This window comes from Anopheles cruzii, chromosome 3, assembly GCF_943734635.1.
Source record: "Anopheles cruzii chromosome 3, idAnoCruzAS_RS32_06, whole genome shotgun sequence".
NCBI classification, from domain to species: domain Eukaryota; kingdom Metazoa; phylum Arthropoda; class Insecta; order Diptera; family Culicidae; genus Anopheles; species Anopheles cruzii.
In genome coordinates, this window is record NC_069145.1 from 46742174 (window position 1) to 46757277 (window position 15104).

At 45.2% G+C, this 15104-nt stretch overlaps 1 protein-coding gene across 1 annotated transcript; it reads left to right on the forward strand.

The window, feature by feature from the left end:
• The first annotated feature begins 8452 nt into the window (after positions 1 to 8452).
• On the forward strand, positions 8453 to 14354 carry LOC128269722 (L-threonine ammonia-lyase). The gene is made up of 9 exons (XM_053007115.1): positions 8453 to 8924; positions 10867 to 11158; positions 11278 to 11445; positions 11721 to 11837; positions 11992 to 12228; positions 12292 to 12584; positions 12679 to 12771; positions 12969 to 13098; positions 14080 to 14354. Exons 2-9 carry the CDS (start codon positions 10883 to 10885, stop codon positions 14194 to 14196), a joined length of 1431 nt encoding a protein of 476 aa, XP_052863075.1. The 5' UTR covers positions 8453 to 8924; positions 10867 to 10882; the 3' UTR covers positions 14197 to 14354.
• Positions 14355 to 15104: the final 750 nt, after the last annotated feature.

Consider the following 15104-nt stretch of genomic DNA (forward strand, 5'->3'; position numbering starts at 1 on the left):
TCCGTTCCGTCTGGGGAATTCTTGTTCATTTGTTCTCTAGTTGCTCGCCTGGCACGGTCCGATCTTGCTGCTGCTCTGTACCTGCCGACCCAGGCCGTATTCCCCCGGCACATCTTTGCACTCCACCGAGGGCAACATGCAGTGAATTAATTTTTAATTGAGTTTTCCCGATTTTCTCGACAGACCGTTCTTGATACCACCTTCAGAGCCATCCGTACTCCACAGAAGCACTTGCAGCCGTTGGACTTTTCGTTGCTCATTGTGCTTAGTTACTGGAGCGAAAGAATTCACAGGACCCTGGCGACTCTCACTTTTTGGCTGCGGTTTTTCTTTATATTTCCCACACCATACCACCAGACATACTTGGCGCTCGGCACATGTTTATGACTTGACGGAGCATTTGGGCTACGGCCAAGCATGCGAACAAGGAAGCGGATCGAACGAAGTTGCGATAACTGTTCCAGTTTATCGATCGCACACAAGAATGGCAAACAATAGGAAGCTAAAAACGGAAACCTCACCAATGCTGGAAACCAGGCCAATTAAACGGTTTGAAGATATTGGCGTTAATGGCAGTGGTAAAGAAGGACCTTTTTTGTGGAGAAAACAAATGGTTTTTGTTGCCTTGAGTTCCATAATTGCGTCATACATATTTTCCTTTAGGCACTACCGCTAATGATGTGAAAATAGCTTTAAAATAGGGCCAGTTTTGGGTAATGGCTTACGTGCCAAGTGGAGCAAAAACCGATGCACTTGAAGGCGCGTGTGGCAATAAGTAGAGTTGCCTCTCCTCCTATGAGTAACGTTGAAATACGAAGAGCGGTCGTTTGCTTCCTCTTGAGATTTGAAATCGAATCAACCGTAACGGAGGCCTGGCAAACATGTCACAGCAATTTCCACACCACTCAGCCATCGAAGGTGCGATGTGGCAGATCTGGGAATGTTTCACGTTTGGATATCCAAATTTGACTGAAAGAATTTAATAGAGATTGTTGTCAGTCAGTGCCAGCCTTACGGTGGGAAGTATGTTTTGTCCATGTTCGTGTTTTTCTTTTTAGTCATGCACCGTACAATCAGTAGATCAACGGGTAAAACACGGTAGACCGATGATGAAGACATCATTAACACTAGATATGCTTACTACTGACATAACTATTACGTAACTATTAACATAACCACCGAGGCGGAAATGAGCTTCAATGGAATGAGATTTCCAAATATCGCACCGCTTGAGTTGAAGACCTACCACTTTGAAAATAAATTTTTCATATTTTCCAATTTTCTGCAATCAAAATTGTATTTTATACATAAACGTCTTGAATGAAACTTTCAAATAAAAGATCAAGCATCGAAAAATATCCAGCCGTTTGTTTTTTATAACCAAATAAAAAAGTGTATCATGATCACCCTTGTACCAGGACCAGTGAAAATGACTGGTGTGGTACATCTAGTGTTAATCGAAAAAAAAGAACCACGGACACGCTTGATGTGGCCGTTTTAATCATCTTTCCCTGACGTGGCCCAGATTAATCGAACGTTATTAAATTTTTATCGTAATTAATTTTTCGCTTCTCGTTCTGGAGAATCATTAATATGTGGCCGATTCTGCGAAATTCATCAACCTTTCATCTGTTTCTCGCTTTCGATATTTAAAAGTGCAATCGGCTGCGCGAATGATGCGCTTCTGTTCGCTTAAGACCGTTTTGGCAGAATCGTTTCGGTTTGTCGTGCTTGAGTGTATGTCTTCCGTCCGTGATACCTCGTCAGCGTCGATTACCTTTCGCATTATCGGAAGTGCACTGTTTTTCAGTGTCCGTCCGATTCTGTGATCCGTTGTGCTGAAACATAGATCAAACTTTGAATATTTGTTGCAGGGTATTTCGAACGATCCTTGGAGCGATTCTCGGATCAGTGGACGTTGCTAGCGTGCGGCGAATGAATTGCAACTCCAGTTCGTATCGCCTGAAGTGTAAACAACTTCTGCTACACTTTTGTTAGTTGTCACTTTGCGCTGGAGTGCTTTGGGCCAAAATTTTGTCCCGACGCTGGCTGCCCGTTTCTGGTACGACACATTGGACTGTGATGCGGCAAATGTGACTCGTGAGCAGATCGGATCGGTGTTTGAGTTGACTTCGGGCTATCCAAACACACGCGGGCACACACACAGATATGCAACACACGGTGAAGGATGTGTTTTGGCTATCGCCACAAAAACTATGCCAACGGGAGATAGTGCAGACCTTCGCTTCGCCTCCATGGCTGAATGCATCGGATTGAGTTAACGTTTGTGGTACATCGAATGGTGCCGAACTTTGGGTACGGACGGTGCAGGGAAACACTCTCCGAATAAATTTAAGATGTTAAGATGTTAAGGCAAACATTTTAGCTCATACCACTCCCGCCGACCGGCGTCCATTTGGCTTCGAGAAGTGTTGCTAGTGGTTCACTTGTTTGCATTGCGAAAAGTAGAACCTTTCGATTAAGCAGTCACTCGGCGCGGATTTGGGCCATTTTCTGAATGGGAATGAGATGCTGGAGGGAGGAGCAGTTATCGAAGCTGATCGAACCCAGTGCTGGGACCGCTTGCAGGCATCCGTTCCAGAGCTTCACGTTTCAGATATGGCTCCATTATCTGGCCGATGAACTAATACGTGGTCCTTGGGTTGGCTGCCACGAAGCGAGACGTGAGGGATTTCATGTTTCCCACAACTCGTTCGATCTTTCACCGGGCTCCACGGACCACGGGTGCCTGAACCGTAAATGCACGCACGCATGTGGAAGGAATTTTGCCGGAAGGCCTGGACAGCGTGGAAGGCGATCGAATAAATGATGTTTCCAATTTTCTCAATCATCACCATCGTCATCGTCAGCGTCATCGTCGTACTGCTGCTCGATGCTAACCGAGGGCCAAGGCTCGGTGAGCTGCCGTTTATCGATAAGCAAAAGGTCAAATGACGGTGGAATCCATTCTGTAGTGACAAGAGGCACGGCATCGATGAATCGCACGACCGGAAGCGGAAGTAGCACGAACCGGTCACTCATTTTTCTACCGTTGAGAGCCCCGTGACCAGCACCAGACAGCGAGAGGCTGCTCCCCGCTGAGAGCAATACGAATACGAAAGAACGAGAGTTTTATACCAGAAAGAGATCATCGGTTCACTGTAGTTGAGCCAATTGGAGAGTTCCAGTTCCAGTGTGAAAAGTCGTGGCATTCGACGACGACGGACGCTGGCTGGCCCCTGCAACGTCAACATAATCTATCGGAAGTGATGCCGAGCAGACGTGTAGATGATTGCGTTAGCATAAAATATGGATCATTTTGTAAAAGGCGAGCTAGAGCGCTAATGAAATGTTCGAAAGTTTGTTAAAGTCGTGCGAGTCGTGAGGTCCTGCTTCTTTTGATTTCGCCGGGTATCGTGTCATTTTGATTCTGTTAGCAAGCATCGGGAAAAATGGTGGTTGAATAAGTAATGTATTATATTTCAGGGCATAGTGGAAAGCCACTATATTTACATTTTTGATTCAATACATTCAAATCACATATGAGGTCTGAAACATGAACAAGAAACAGTATTCTGTTGGCAAGATATTATTTTACACTTCATTTACTTACCTTTTTAATAGGTAAACATTGAAAAAATGAAACTATTTTTAGTGTTGCTTGAAAATAGTAACCTGTAAGCCCGTTCTTGATATTAAAATTGTCATTCCTTCAATGACTACCTTCCCTTACCGTTTGAATCATCTATACTATTGAAAGCAAAGTTTAGAATAAATAGCACCTTATGAGTCTCGATAATGCATCGTGGATCCTCCATTACACGACACTTTCGAACGAAAGACACGGCACTTTCAGATAGTTCAACTCCAACATCCTTACAGCACTAGCCGCGGAATGGATTTTAGTGTCACACGATTTCTGGCGGCGTCTCAACAGAACCGCAGACCAGTCGCCGATGTATAATATTTCCGTCATTGAGCTTCGTTCGACCTTCCGCAGTAGATGCTCCGGTAATGACAATAAGCGCACGCCCAATCACGTCGAAGCTAGAAACGCCGGAAAATAGAAAACCTTCCAGCAAGTCTCCCCGAAGGTTTTATCACTCGGTCTGGCTCGAAGCGTAGCTATCAGGCTGATGGACTATTGTTTGCACATTAAACGATTCGTTTCGTCCCTTCCATCGAGGGTTCCACGTTTAGATCGTTCAACACCACTTGCTTTTCTAAAAGATGGCCAGAAGAGCGGTTCGATTGCTCAGAAGAATAGTTTCTGGTGTAGGTGATGGGAATCAATGTTTGATGATTACGCGAAAGACGATGTTGAAATATCAATTGGAGGCGATAAAAGTGTTTTGCGGACGAGCAAACCACACTGGAACAGCAGCTGAGCGATGATTGAATGGTTAGTGTTGATTTTACGGTTTTCAAGGATCGCCATGGTGGATCGTTGCTGACAAGGGAGATACAGCCAGGCTTCGGTTCACTACCGTGATAGTGAGCGAGGATTTTTACAAAGTATTTACATAAACGCAAATCGTGAAATTGCTATGCATTAATGAACCGTAATGAGTTATCTTGAATTAACGTTATCTGCAGGAGTGCGCAGGACACATTGAAACTGTCGCTGATTAAAACCGAAATGAACATTTGTTTCATCCACTTCGCGGTGTAATGTGTTTTATTATGAAATTAATTTCGCAACAGTTTGCGTTCGCAATCGATTTGTGGCGCTCGTTTTGTTTACTTATCCAAATTTTCTGCCCCCAACAGTGATTATCCGATTAGCGGCACTGTCACCGGCTCCTAATTGGGCCGTGTTTATGAGAACCTTGCAGTGATCTTGCCATCATCGCAAACATCATTATCAAGTTGGGCGCCAGCGTGGGTCAGCATCGTTTGCGGCGAATGGCGTTCGCAAATATTTTACGTTCGATTATCATTGATTATGTTTATTTTTCGGCCACGAGTGCGAGTGTGGGTTGACAAACATTTTGTCATACTTTCAGCATCACACCCTCATGCCGGAACAACGGTGTGACACAGCTATCGCCAAGCTTTAATGAAAACTAAAAGCATCGCCCACATTCCTACCGTAGTGTTGTAGCCCGCATTTGTCAGAACACTGCACTTGGCTATTCGCAAGAGTAGTACGCCCTTTTGTGTGAGCAACATTCAAGGCATTTTTGGCTTAGGCTGTACATTGTTCTCGTTTTGACAGAGCGTTTCCCAGAACGAAGGAGAAATTATTCTGGCCAGCGGCGTTCGCAACACTCAAGCATGTGGTGACAAAAGTGCTTCCTGACGCGCAGAAGCTTGGTCGACCAGCTGGGACCACTGACAGCAGGGAAGCGATGATGGCCAAGCGGACATAACCCTAAGCATCAGAAGCACACAGGCGTTCACCGTACAAATTAGCTCGGTGTAGTGGCCGCTCTCGGCTTTAATTTCAGCTCAACGTTCGGGCGTTAGGCACCTCACATGCTATTGCTCTAATGCTCTGGGGTGGCAAAAAACCTCCGAAACCCCTCCCCCCACACACACAAACTGGTGGCTGGGTGTGTTCTGGTGGCCGGCTGTGGGAAGCATGCTGAGGTCAAACTTTCTTTGAAATTTTCAATAGCTATAGCTTCCCGCACGGTTCTACGGGGCACCCCGGTCGGGCGGCCACAACGTGAAATCCAAAGCCCACTTTTAGGTCCTTTGTTTTATACCTCAAGAGCGAACCGGCAACCAGGACTTTCGCCGATGTCGACGTCTCGAAAATCTGTGGCCTTGTTTTTTTTTTGAAGCGCAATGCCGACCGCACCATTTGTTGGGAACGGCCACGGCTGTACGATTAAAAGTGATGATAAAATACACAATTATTAGAAGAATTTTTTTTGAAAACCTGCGCGATTGACGAACGAACGTTGTTGGAACGAGCAAACGAGCGCTGGTAAATCACGTTACCTACACATCCATCCACGGCGAATCCCGAGTGGCCGAAGCAACATTCGAAGCATAACAGATGAAACCAAATTAGCATTGTTTTGTTGTGTATTTTGTTGATTTCGGTCTTCCGACACGGGACTTCGGGGTTCGGGACGGGTTTCGGGAAAAGGGGACCAGCGTTCGTTAGCAGGACTTCCGCGCCGTCACTGGAAAATTGCTTCCGGAATGGTCGAGTGGTATTGTAGGTTTAGCGGTGCGGTTTTTGTGTTTTTCGGCTTCGGATTCATTCCCAGCTTCCGTTCCAGGGGGGCGGCATTCTTACGTTACACTGACAGGAGGTACGACCACATATCTGACCCTCGGTTTCGCGGTCAATACAATTGGTTTCAGCGCCTGCCGGCAGCACTCCGTTTCGATCTTGTGTGGATCCATCGTGGTTGTTTGCTCCAGAACATTGCGCTCTTGTGTTGGAACCTAGCAAGCGAAGCAAATAACAAAAAGGAATAATATCACTTCGCATACTTTCGTTGACTCAAAACGGTGCTAATGTTGACCTACTTCCTGTGTAACCGCTGCACCGATCACGATAAGGCACACGGACACGAACAGAGCTAATCTATGGCAAATCATGCTTAACCACTCGCAACGCAGTTGTCTATTCGAAACCGGAACGAGTGGAAAGGCTTTTTATAGAAAAAGTTTACCCTTGGGCCCTTCGAACTATAATCAAGCATCGATATTAAACGAGTGATTAGTGCGAGTGCTTACGGTGCACATAGTTGCACCGAGTGCAGTGAGTGCGTAGCCGGGTTTCTGGTCTTCGAGGAGATGATGCCTTATCAGTGTGTAAGCACGTGCTTTCGTGTTTATTCGTACAGATGCTGTGTTTCACTTGGCGCCTTGACGGTCTTCTTCCACCCTGAGAATCTTCCTCTGTGAGATTGTCAGTATTTCATCGGAGAGTAAAATCTCCGCAAAATCTGTTTTTCTATGTGAGAATGTGAAGAGTGTTGAGCCGTTTTTTTTAAACATCAACACTATGCTTTCTTCCTTGCTTCGTCGGTTCAAAGATGGCGTCAAGACTTGGCGCCATACATTAAAGTTCGAGCAGTTGGTTCTTTGTTCAACTTTGCAGTCGTCAAAAGGAGCGCCGGACTCGGGCGGTTTGAACAAAGTTTTTCAATTTTGGATCAATCAATGATGGCTTAAGTGATTCGCCTTTTAAACACAACACCACCAAGGACCTCGCCATTTTATCACTTATCTTTCAATGTGGCGATTTGAATACTAAGCGTTTGATTATTTATTTTTGTTTCAGACAATGGAAAATATTCGTTCCATTTTTGCACGACTTAAAAGAACCTAAGGTGCCATTTCTACGGCGGCCCTATCTCTCTGGCAGTGTATGGGTGTGATTCGGGAGACGGTCGGTTTTGGCGCCAACGGTCGAAGCGTCCTCGGATGAGAAAGGCAAAAGCGGAGCCATTAAAATAAATCTCCGAGAACTTTAGATGAGCTGCCAGAGATCAGCTAGTACGACACCAAAGAGCTCACGTCACTGTTGAATGAATAATTTAAAATGTTGCTCACTCGGCAACACGAGAAACCAAAGCTTAGAGATGGTCTTGACGCGTCCGTGTCGGGAGTGAGTTGCTACGTACTGTGACACGCCAGCTTGGTCTATGCAATATCAGCTGTTCCGTGCCTGACGCACCAAGAAGCACTGCAGTAAAATTAGCTTCAAAATATTTGACGAGAAATTTGCACCCAAACGCGAAGTGACGGTGGCAGGTGCGGTGAATCGCTAATTCCCACATTGCTGACGTGCCGAAGTGCGAGACGTTTTTTGCCCACACTAAATGCAAACTCGTCTCAAAGTATCGTGCTAAATGCGCTGCTCAAAATGTACGAATGAAAACATAACTGCCTGCTACGATGACGAGTAACACACGTAACACTCGGTTCAACGAGATGAAAACGGTGACGTTGATTGCGTTGGACTACACGCTTGGAAGAATTCAATTTCATTATTCATTTTAGCGACCCGGCTGGGCGAACTACCAGGGAATCTATATCTCGATCCGCGCTGGCCGACCATAACCATTCGGAGCCATGTTTCCCGATGAGTAATGCGCGGAAACGTCAAACCAGGGATCGGCACTGCCGGATGATTGATGCTCCAAACATCTCACCTCAACGGCTCGTGGAGAGCGGCAGCTGTAGGTCATGTGAGTGATAAGAAGGGCCGTTACAAAGGTTTTGCTGACAGCGTCCATCACAATCTACCCAAGGGCGATAGAGCATTGTTTGAACGCGCCGCTGCAGCTAGAACTGCCAGTTGGAACTGCATCACCGAGCCGACCTTTGCTACGAATGCGTTCAGGAGTTATCAGCCTCCTGGTCTAGATCACAGCGTGGTGGTGCGTGGCCTTCGAAGCCGAGGTTATAGCTTGCTGATGCTAACCGCCCTGACCAGAAGGGTTCCTCAGTCGAAGGCAGATGCTGTGGGGTTGGTGAGCTACACGTCGTGAAAATTGTTCCAAAAAATATTGGCTACTGGTGTCCATACGTAACCCGTTTACACACACGGGTTCACAGCTACCGTTCCGAACGGCACCGGCGGGCTGCAGCCGTTGCGAGTTTCAATTATCGAATTTCAGCTCAAATTGGCCATAACAACCGGCATAGTGATTAAGCAGAGTGAGGCTCGGTGTGCTGTGTGTGCTCCGTGTGTATTCGAATTCAAATGGTCTGGCAAGTTTTCGCATCCCGCCGATAATCAAAGCCCCCGTTTTCGGGCAATATTTGGATCGGACCGGACGCCATCCTTTGCCGGGGGCTCTATCTCGCTCTATATAACGGGATTGGGACCGGATTAAGCGGTTGTATAAAAAGCATCGCCGTTCCAGCAACCAGTCGGTAAAGTGGAATTTGCTGCCAAACGAAGCGCCTGCCGCAACCGTAGTCAATTTCCGGGTTCCAGTTCCTATAAGGTGCGCGCTCGATATCTAAAGACAATTTGAAGGTGAAATGAAAAAAAAAATGGGTTATGTGTGACTTTTTGTGCGCCACTCGAACTGTTTGGATTATTTCGAAAGTGATACAACTTTTGTGGTTAACTTTGCCGATGAAGTTGATCAATGGAACCAGGCCAGTGCGTATGCTAATTGATTACCTGTATCGCCAAGTTTGAATATGCAACGAATAGTTGCTTCAGCACCGTCAATATAGCTGACGTATCGTTGAGACAAATGATCAGTAGCGATTAGCACTTAGTAAACATCCGTGAAATGCCTATGAGATTGCGCTCGATGCTCGAACTTGCTGATTTACACGTGGAATAGTTTCGAAATTATGTTTAACGTAGCGCTGTCGATAAGGGTCTGCTGAAATTGAAGTGCATCCGGATGACATTTGTTTATTGAAATTGACGGTGTTGATACAAAATTGATATTTTTCAGACAAAAGATTTGCAAATATGGTAAAATTGAAATGAAACTTGTCGTAGAATATCAGCACTTGGTTAAGGTTTGATAAGGAGGATCTAACTTTTGTTTAAATTGACACCTAGACTTGTTTGCCTCAACAGAGTCTTTCCATTTTACTAATGTTTTTAAAACTGAAATAAAGTGTTACTCTATGTCATTTTGATTGGGCCATTTTGCTCTTTTTTATTGTTTTTAATGCGATGTTCTTTAAAAAATAGTATTTTAGCTTATTAGATTATCCGTAGTTGATAAGTAATTATTAAATAACTTTTGTGAGTGAACCGATTGGCTCCCACTAACGTACTAGGCTGCTCATTAAATTCGAAGCCTCGACAACAGAGAGTGCTGCTACGAGCCTGATTTTTTTGTGATATTGGTACACTCTTCAAATGAACGTAGGTGAAGTTTCATTTGAATCGGTCACTTAATTTTTTTTTACAAGCCATTTAGTATCGACATGTCACAGTATTTTTTACAATGGAAAAAATCAAGTATTTGAAGTGATTTAATTTTTATTTTTGGAAGATTTAAAAGCAAAGGAAAATTATGAGTGAATGTTGAAAGTCTATAAGGACTCTTCGCCTTTAATTAGGTTAAAAGGGGGTTAGGGGTTAAAAGGGGGGTTTCTGAGTTTAAACGTAGTCGTAGTAGCCTTCAAGACGATCCATGTCAAAAACGTGAAAAAAAGACACAACACCTGAAATCGTAAAACAATATACGATATCGTTTTCGAAAATCGTCCAATCAGTGATAGAAATTAAATACAAGACCTAGCCAACTTATTGAGCAGTATAACCAATATTTTGACTGAAGTTTTGGGTTCGTGAAAGCTGTTTGCAAAATGGGTGCCGCATTCGCTAAAAATGGAACAATGCAGAGTAATTTGAAAATGGCAAAAATCCATGAATTAAAGTTCGAATTGTTGAAGTATCCACCCTATTCACCAGATTTGGCCCTTAGCAACTTCCATCTGTTTTCAAACCTAAACAAACCCTGCGCAAAAAGCGTTTTTCATCAAATTATGACGTCATAGCAGCTGTAAAGCATACTATGACGTGACAAAAATACTGTCGATACTAAAAGGCTTGTATAAAAAAGTAAGTGACCGATTGAAATGAAACTTTCCATACGTTCATTTGAATAGTGTACCAATATGACAAAAAAAAATTAGACTCGTGGCAGTTTTCGTATCGTAGCCCTCTGTTATCGAGGCTCCGAATTTAATGAGCAGCCTAGTATAAAACGAACTGGACATGTGAAATTCTCTAAAAACAATGTCAAAAGCATCTTCATTCATGAGACAGATAAAGAAATCAAACAAAACAACAAGGATGCGTAATGCTTTTCCTTCACCACAAGCACACCACTAAAAGCACTCTTAATAAACGCAGCACTATAGCATTGTTATCTGTTACAATAACACAAATTATTACAAATGTAATTCCAGATTCCCCACCATCGCAATGCAAGTGTCTGCTGTGTCGACGCAGTTACGGTCCGTACGGTTGTCGGCGACCGCGTCGGAACAGGATTCCGACCCTAAACCGTCGACGAATCATGTCGACTCAATGGAGAACACAGCGCTCATCGCAATGCCGAACGGCCGACCGGCAACGCCAACGGAGCCGGAAGTCGTTGATCCATTTTGCAACGCGGACACACCTCAGATAATCAGCTTTCAGGATGTGACGTCGGCTGCGTTTAAAATACGAAAAGGCGTCGAGTTGACTCCCTGTGTGGTATGTTCTGGTTCAGTTGATGGAGATCCATCCATTGGAGACCCATTTTGAGGCAGCGTTCACGTTGGTAACAAGTGTACGTTTTTGTGTTGATTTATTTCACTACCCCGGCTGTAAAGAAATCCCACTTCTCCGATCTGATTGACATGGATATCTACCTGAAGAAGGAGTTTTTACAGTTCACCGGCAGCTTCAAGGAGCGTGGCGCTCGCTATGCCCTGCTCATGCTGTCGGATGAGCAGAAAAAAACCGGAGTAATCTCTGCCTCACTCGGGAATCACGCTCAGGTAAGTTTCGCATGCCAAGACACTGCAATTAGCTCTTTTTGCGGAACCATTCCGCGGGACCGGGAGTAGAAGAAACACCAGATGGGGCACGATCCGGGCCACCAGAGTGTCGGTGTCAGTGTGTGTGTTCCGCCAACAACCCTTCAAAAGCAGGTCTGGGTGTCTGTTTGTTGGAGTGCATTCATTCGGAGTGGAAAGATAAACGAACGAACGAAGGCTTAGATTTTTTCACTTCATGTCTGCTGTTCGTGTCTTGTTTATTTGTCCTTTTGTAGGGTCTGTCGTACCACGGCTGGAAGCTGGGCATTCCGGTGACGGTCGTCATGCCGCTGAAGGCTTCGCTGATGAAAATCCAAAAATGCCGCAACTATCATGCTGCTGTCGTTGTGCAGGTAGGTCCGATTTGGAAACGTCCGTTTCACAAAGTGTCAAGATAAGCATCCTTTCCAAATCAAGTATGGGTTGATTGGCCACCACCAACTCGCCCGTGTCCGATTATTCGCTGTTTGGCTTTGTTTATATCTTCATTTTACTCCGTGATCCTAGGGAAAAGATATGGGCGAAGCGAAACGGATCGCACTGAAGATGGGTCACGACCGTGGCCTCACATACATCAACGGGTACGACCATCCGCACATTATGGCCGGTCAAGGTACGATCGGGCTGGAAATCGTTGACCAGGTGAGCGACATCGATGCCGTGGTGGTTCCGGTCGGAGGTGGTGGTCTCATTGCCGGTGTCGCAACTGCGATAAAAAATCTCAGTCCCAGTACCAAAATCATCGTAAGTTCGGGGGTCCAGCAGGAATGTGCTTCGGTGACTTCCATGCAGCACCTTTTTTTTCAGGGCGTAGAGTCCGAGAAGTGTCCCAGTTTTACGCGGGCTCTCGAAAACCATGGGCCAATCTTCGTGCCAAACCGGGAAACGCTGGCCGACGGATTGGCGGTGCCGCAGGTCGGCTACAATGCGTACGCCACCACCGTACCGTTGCTGGACAAAATGGTGGTCGTTAAGGAGGAATGGATTGCATTGGCCATTTTGCGACTTGTTGAGCTGGAAAAGTGCGTCGTGGAAGGTGCTGGTGCTACCGGGTTGGCGGCCATCATGGCCGGTCATCTGAACGAATTCCTGGGAAAAAGGTACGCTTCGCGCGGATGATCGCGCACTTCAGGGAAGGCTTGAGACCGTCCAGTGTAATGATGCAAATTCCCATTTTCATTTCTCACCCATCAGAGTGGTGCTGCTAATTTGTGGAGGCAACATCGATACGACGATGTTCGGCAAGTGCCTCGAGCGTGGAATGGCCGCCGAAGGTCGCTTGCAGAGGTAATTACCACGCCCGGTGCTGTGCGCTGGCTGGAACGTTTTATGATGGCATTCTCGTCCCGACATCTGATGGTAATTACCAAATTGTTTCTGCTTTGCTTCTCGTTCCGATTCTCTTGCATGCTCGGTGATGACCCTGTCGGGTCGCTGGTCAAACCAATGGAACAAAAAAACATTTAAAAAAAAACCTGTCGCAGATTCACTGTCACGGTGAGCGACGGTCCGGGCGGCGTAGCCAAACTGTGCAACCTGATGGCCGACCTGGGTGTGTCCATCAAAGATATAATGCATGAACGTGCTTTCATTCGTGATATTCACCACGTCGAGGTAAGTTACCATGCTCGAGATACCATCGTTGCACGGTGCGTGAGTTCCACATAGCCCCGGGAGGGGTTGGATAGGCCACATCAAGGATTGACGAGAGCGCGGGCTCTTGCGCCGAGTTTCACGCACACCTCCCCACAAATGGCGTAGCTGAATTGCCTCTAATTCTCACATTTGTTGAAATGACCACCGTCAACTACCGGCGAATGACAGCGAACGATGACCAGCGGCCTCTCGACTTCCACGGTCCTTGTGGAAGCTGTATAGTGATTATACTGATTCCATTTATGCCCCGACCACTCACTTGTCAGTGCTTTTTTGTGGTAGTTGGTGGCGCATGTTAGCACTTACGACATGGTTAAAGAGACAACCGTGCAACCGAGTGGGTTACTTCAGCGACGTACCATGTTTGCTTGATTGACCATGCTACAGTGGGCCTGGATTGACCCGGGAGAAGCCACGGGTATTGATGGGCGTGAATTGTCAATTTTCGCTTTCTAAAGTTGGTGCTCTGCCTGATTAGATCTCTGCAGGTAGGGAAAAAGGGGTTTGCCTTATTGCTTCTATCCTGTGTGCCAATGCTTCCGTACATTCTAGGAGGCTCTGTTTTTGCTCGAATGCCTAAATTTGATTGAGTTTCCAATTTTTTAATTTTTTAATTTTACTAACCAAAGTTTAGTATTGCCCCTTAGTCCCTGGAGCAATTCATTTTTGATTGGTATTAGTTTCGTTTTACGTTATTTGATTCTAGTAAGTAATATTCAAACAGCTCTATTTTGGGCATGACAATTATCAAACAAGTAGCAAAACTGTTGAATTTTCTAATCTTCAACCATGATAGTTGTTTGACATTTTATAGGTTTTTCAGAAAGGGTTCACTGTCATACCGTGGTTTGGTTTGTTTTGTTTCCTTTCATTACTATAATCCCATCAATGCTTGAAGCAAAACAGACAATATATTTTTGTCTTTTACGATACTTTCAGGTGAAGGTCATTTGCGAAACCCGTGATTGGGAGCACTCACAAGAGATGCGCAAATCGTTGCAGACAGCTTACGACAAAGTTCAATTTTACGACATGCCAATGGCAATATCGGAATAGTCGTCCAGGTTTACCAGTAACTTCGTCGCACTACCGCTGGTACGGAAAAATGTGTATCGGTTGGATGCCGACCAAACCTGAGCTTGGTAGGTGGAGCTGTGGAGCGATCCTTGATTCTGCAGCGGGCTTCTGTTCAAGCCTAAATAAAACGAGCTACTATTCACGGATGACTGTGTCGTGATGGGTAGCGTGAAGCAATATTTCAATGAGTGTTTTGGTATTATTAAACCTCCCTCGAAAGCCACCGCTGCTTTATTTATGGTAATGTAACCGTACCATCGCGGATAGTTGGCAGAACAGCAGCAAAGAGCACATAGAATTTCATTTGAATTGCTACGAATCGGCACATACTTCAGCTGCATATTCGCGACCAATGCATGGTCATCCAGTCTATCGATCCGTACACCATGAGCGTAATTGCTGGCTTGCTAACCCACGGGACACGCAATAAAGCTATAAATTTTCTAATTCACCTTCAACGTTTTACGACGCGACACGCAAATCAACCAGCTGTATTCAAGCTGCTTTGGACAATTTGGTTATCTTACTAGTCTTAAGCAGATAATAAATTCTCTACTATGCTAGGTGAAAAGGAAAATGTCAAGAATAGCTGGCAACTTTAAAAATGATTATTTTTTCAAAATGAAAGTATGCCCTACTGTATTATTACATAGCACCTGTGCACTGAATCATAAGTAGTTTTTGATTCATTTGAGGCTACATGAACGGTAGAACATATAAAAGAAATGGTAAATGAATCAAAATCGCTTTGAATACGCAACCATCACCTGAACTTTTTATTTTGACGCTAATCATTAAGGTCCAACGAAATCAATATCACAGCGGCCGACTACGCTAGACTACAACAAAATTAAAGTGAATCAGAACGGTTTAGCAAGGATGCTGCG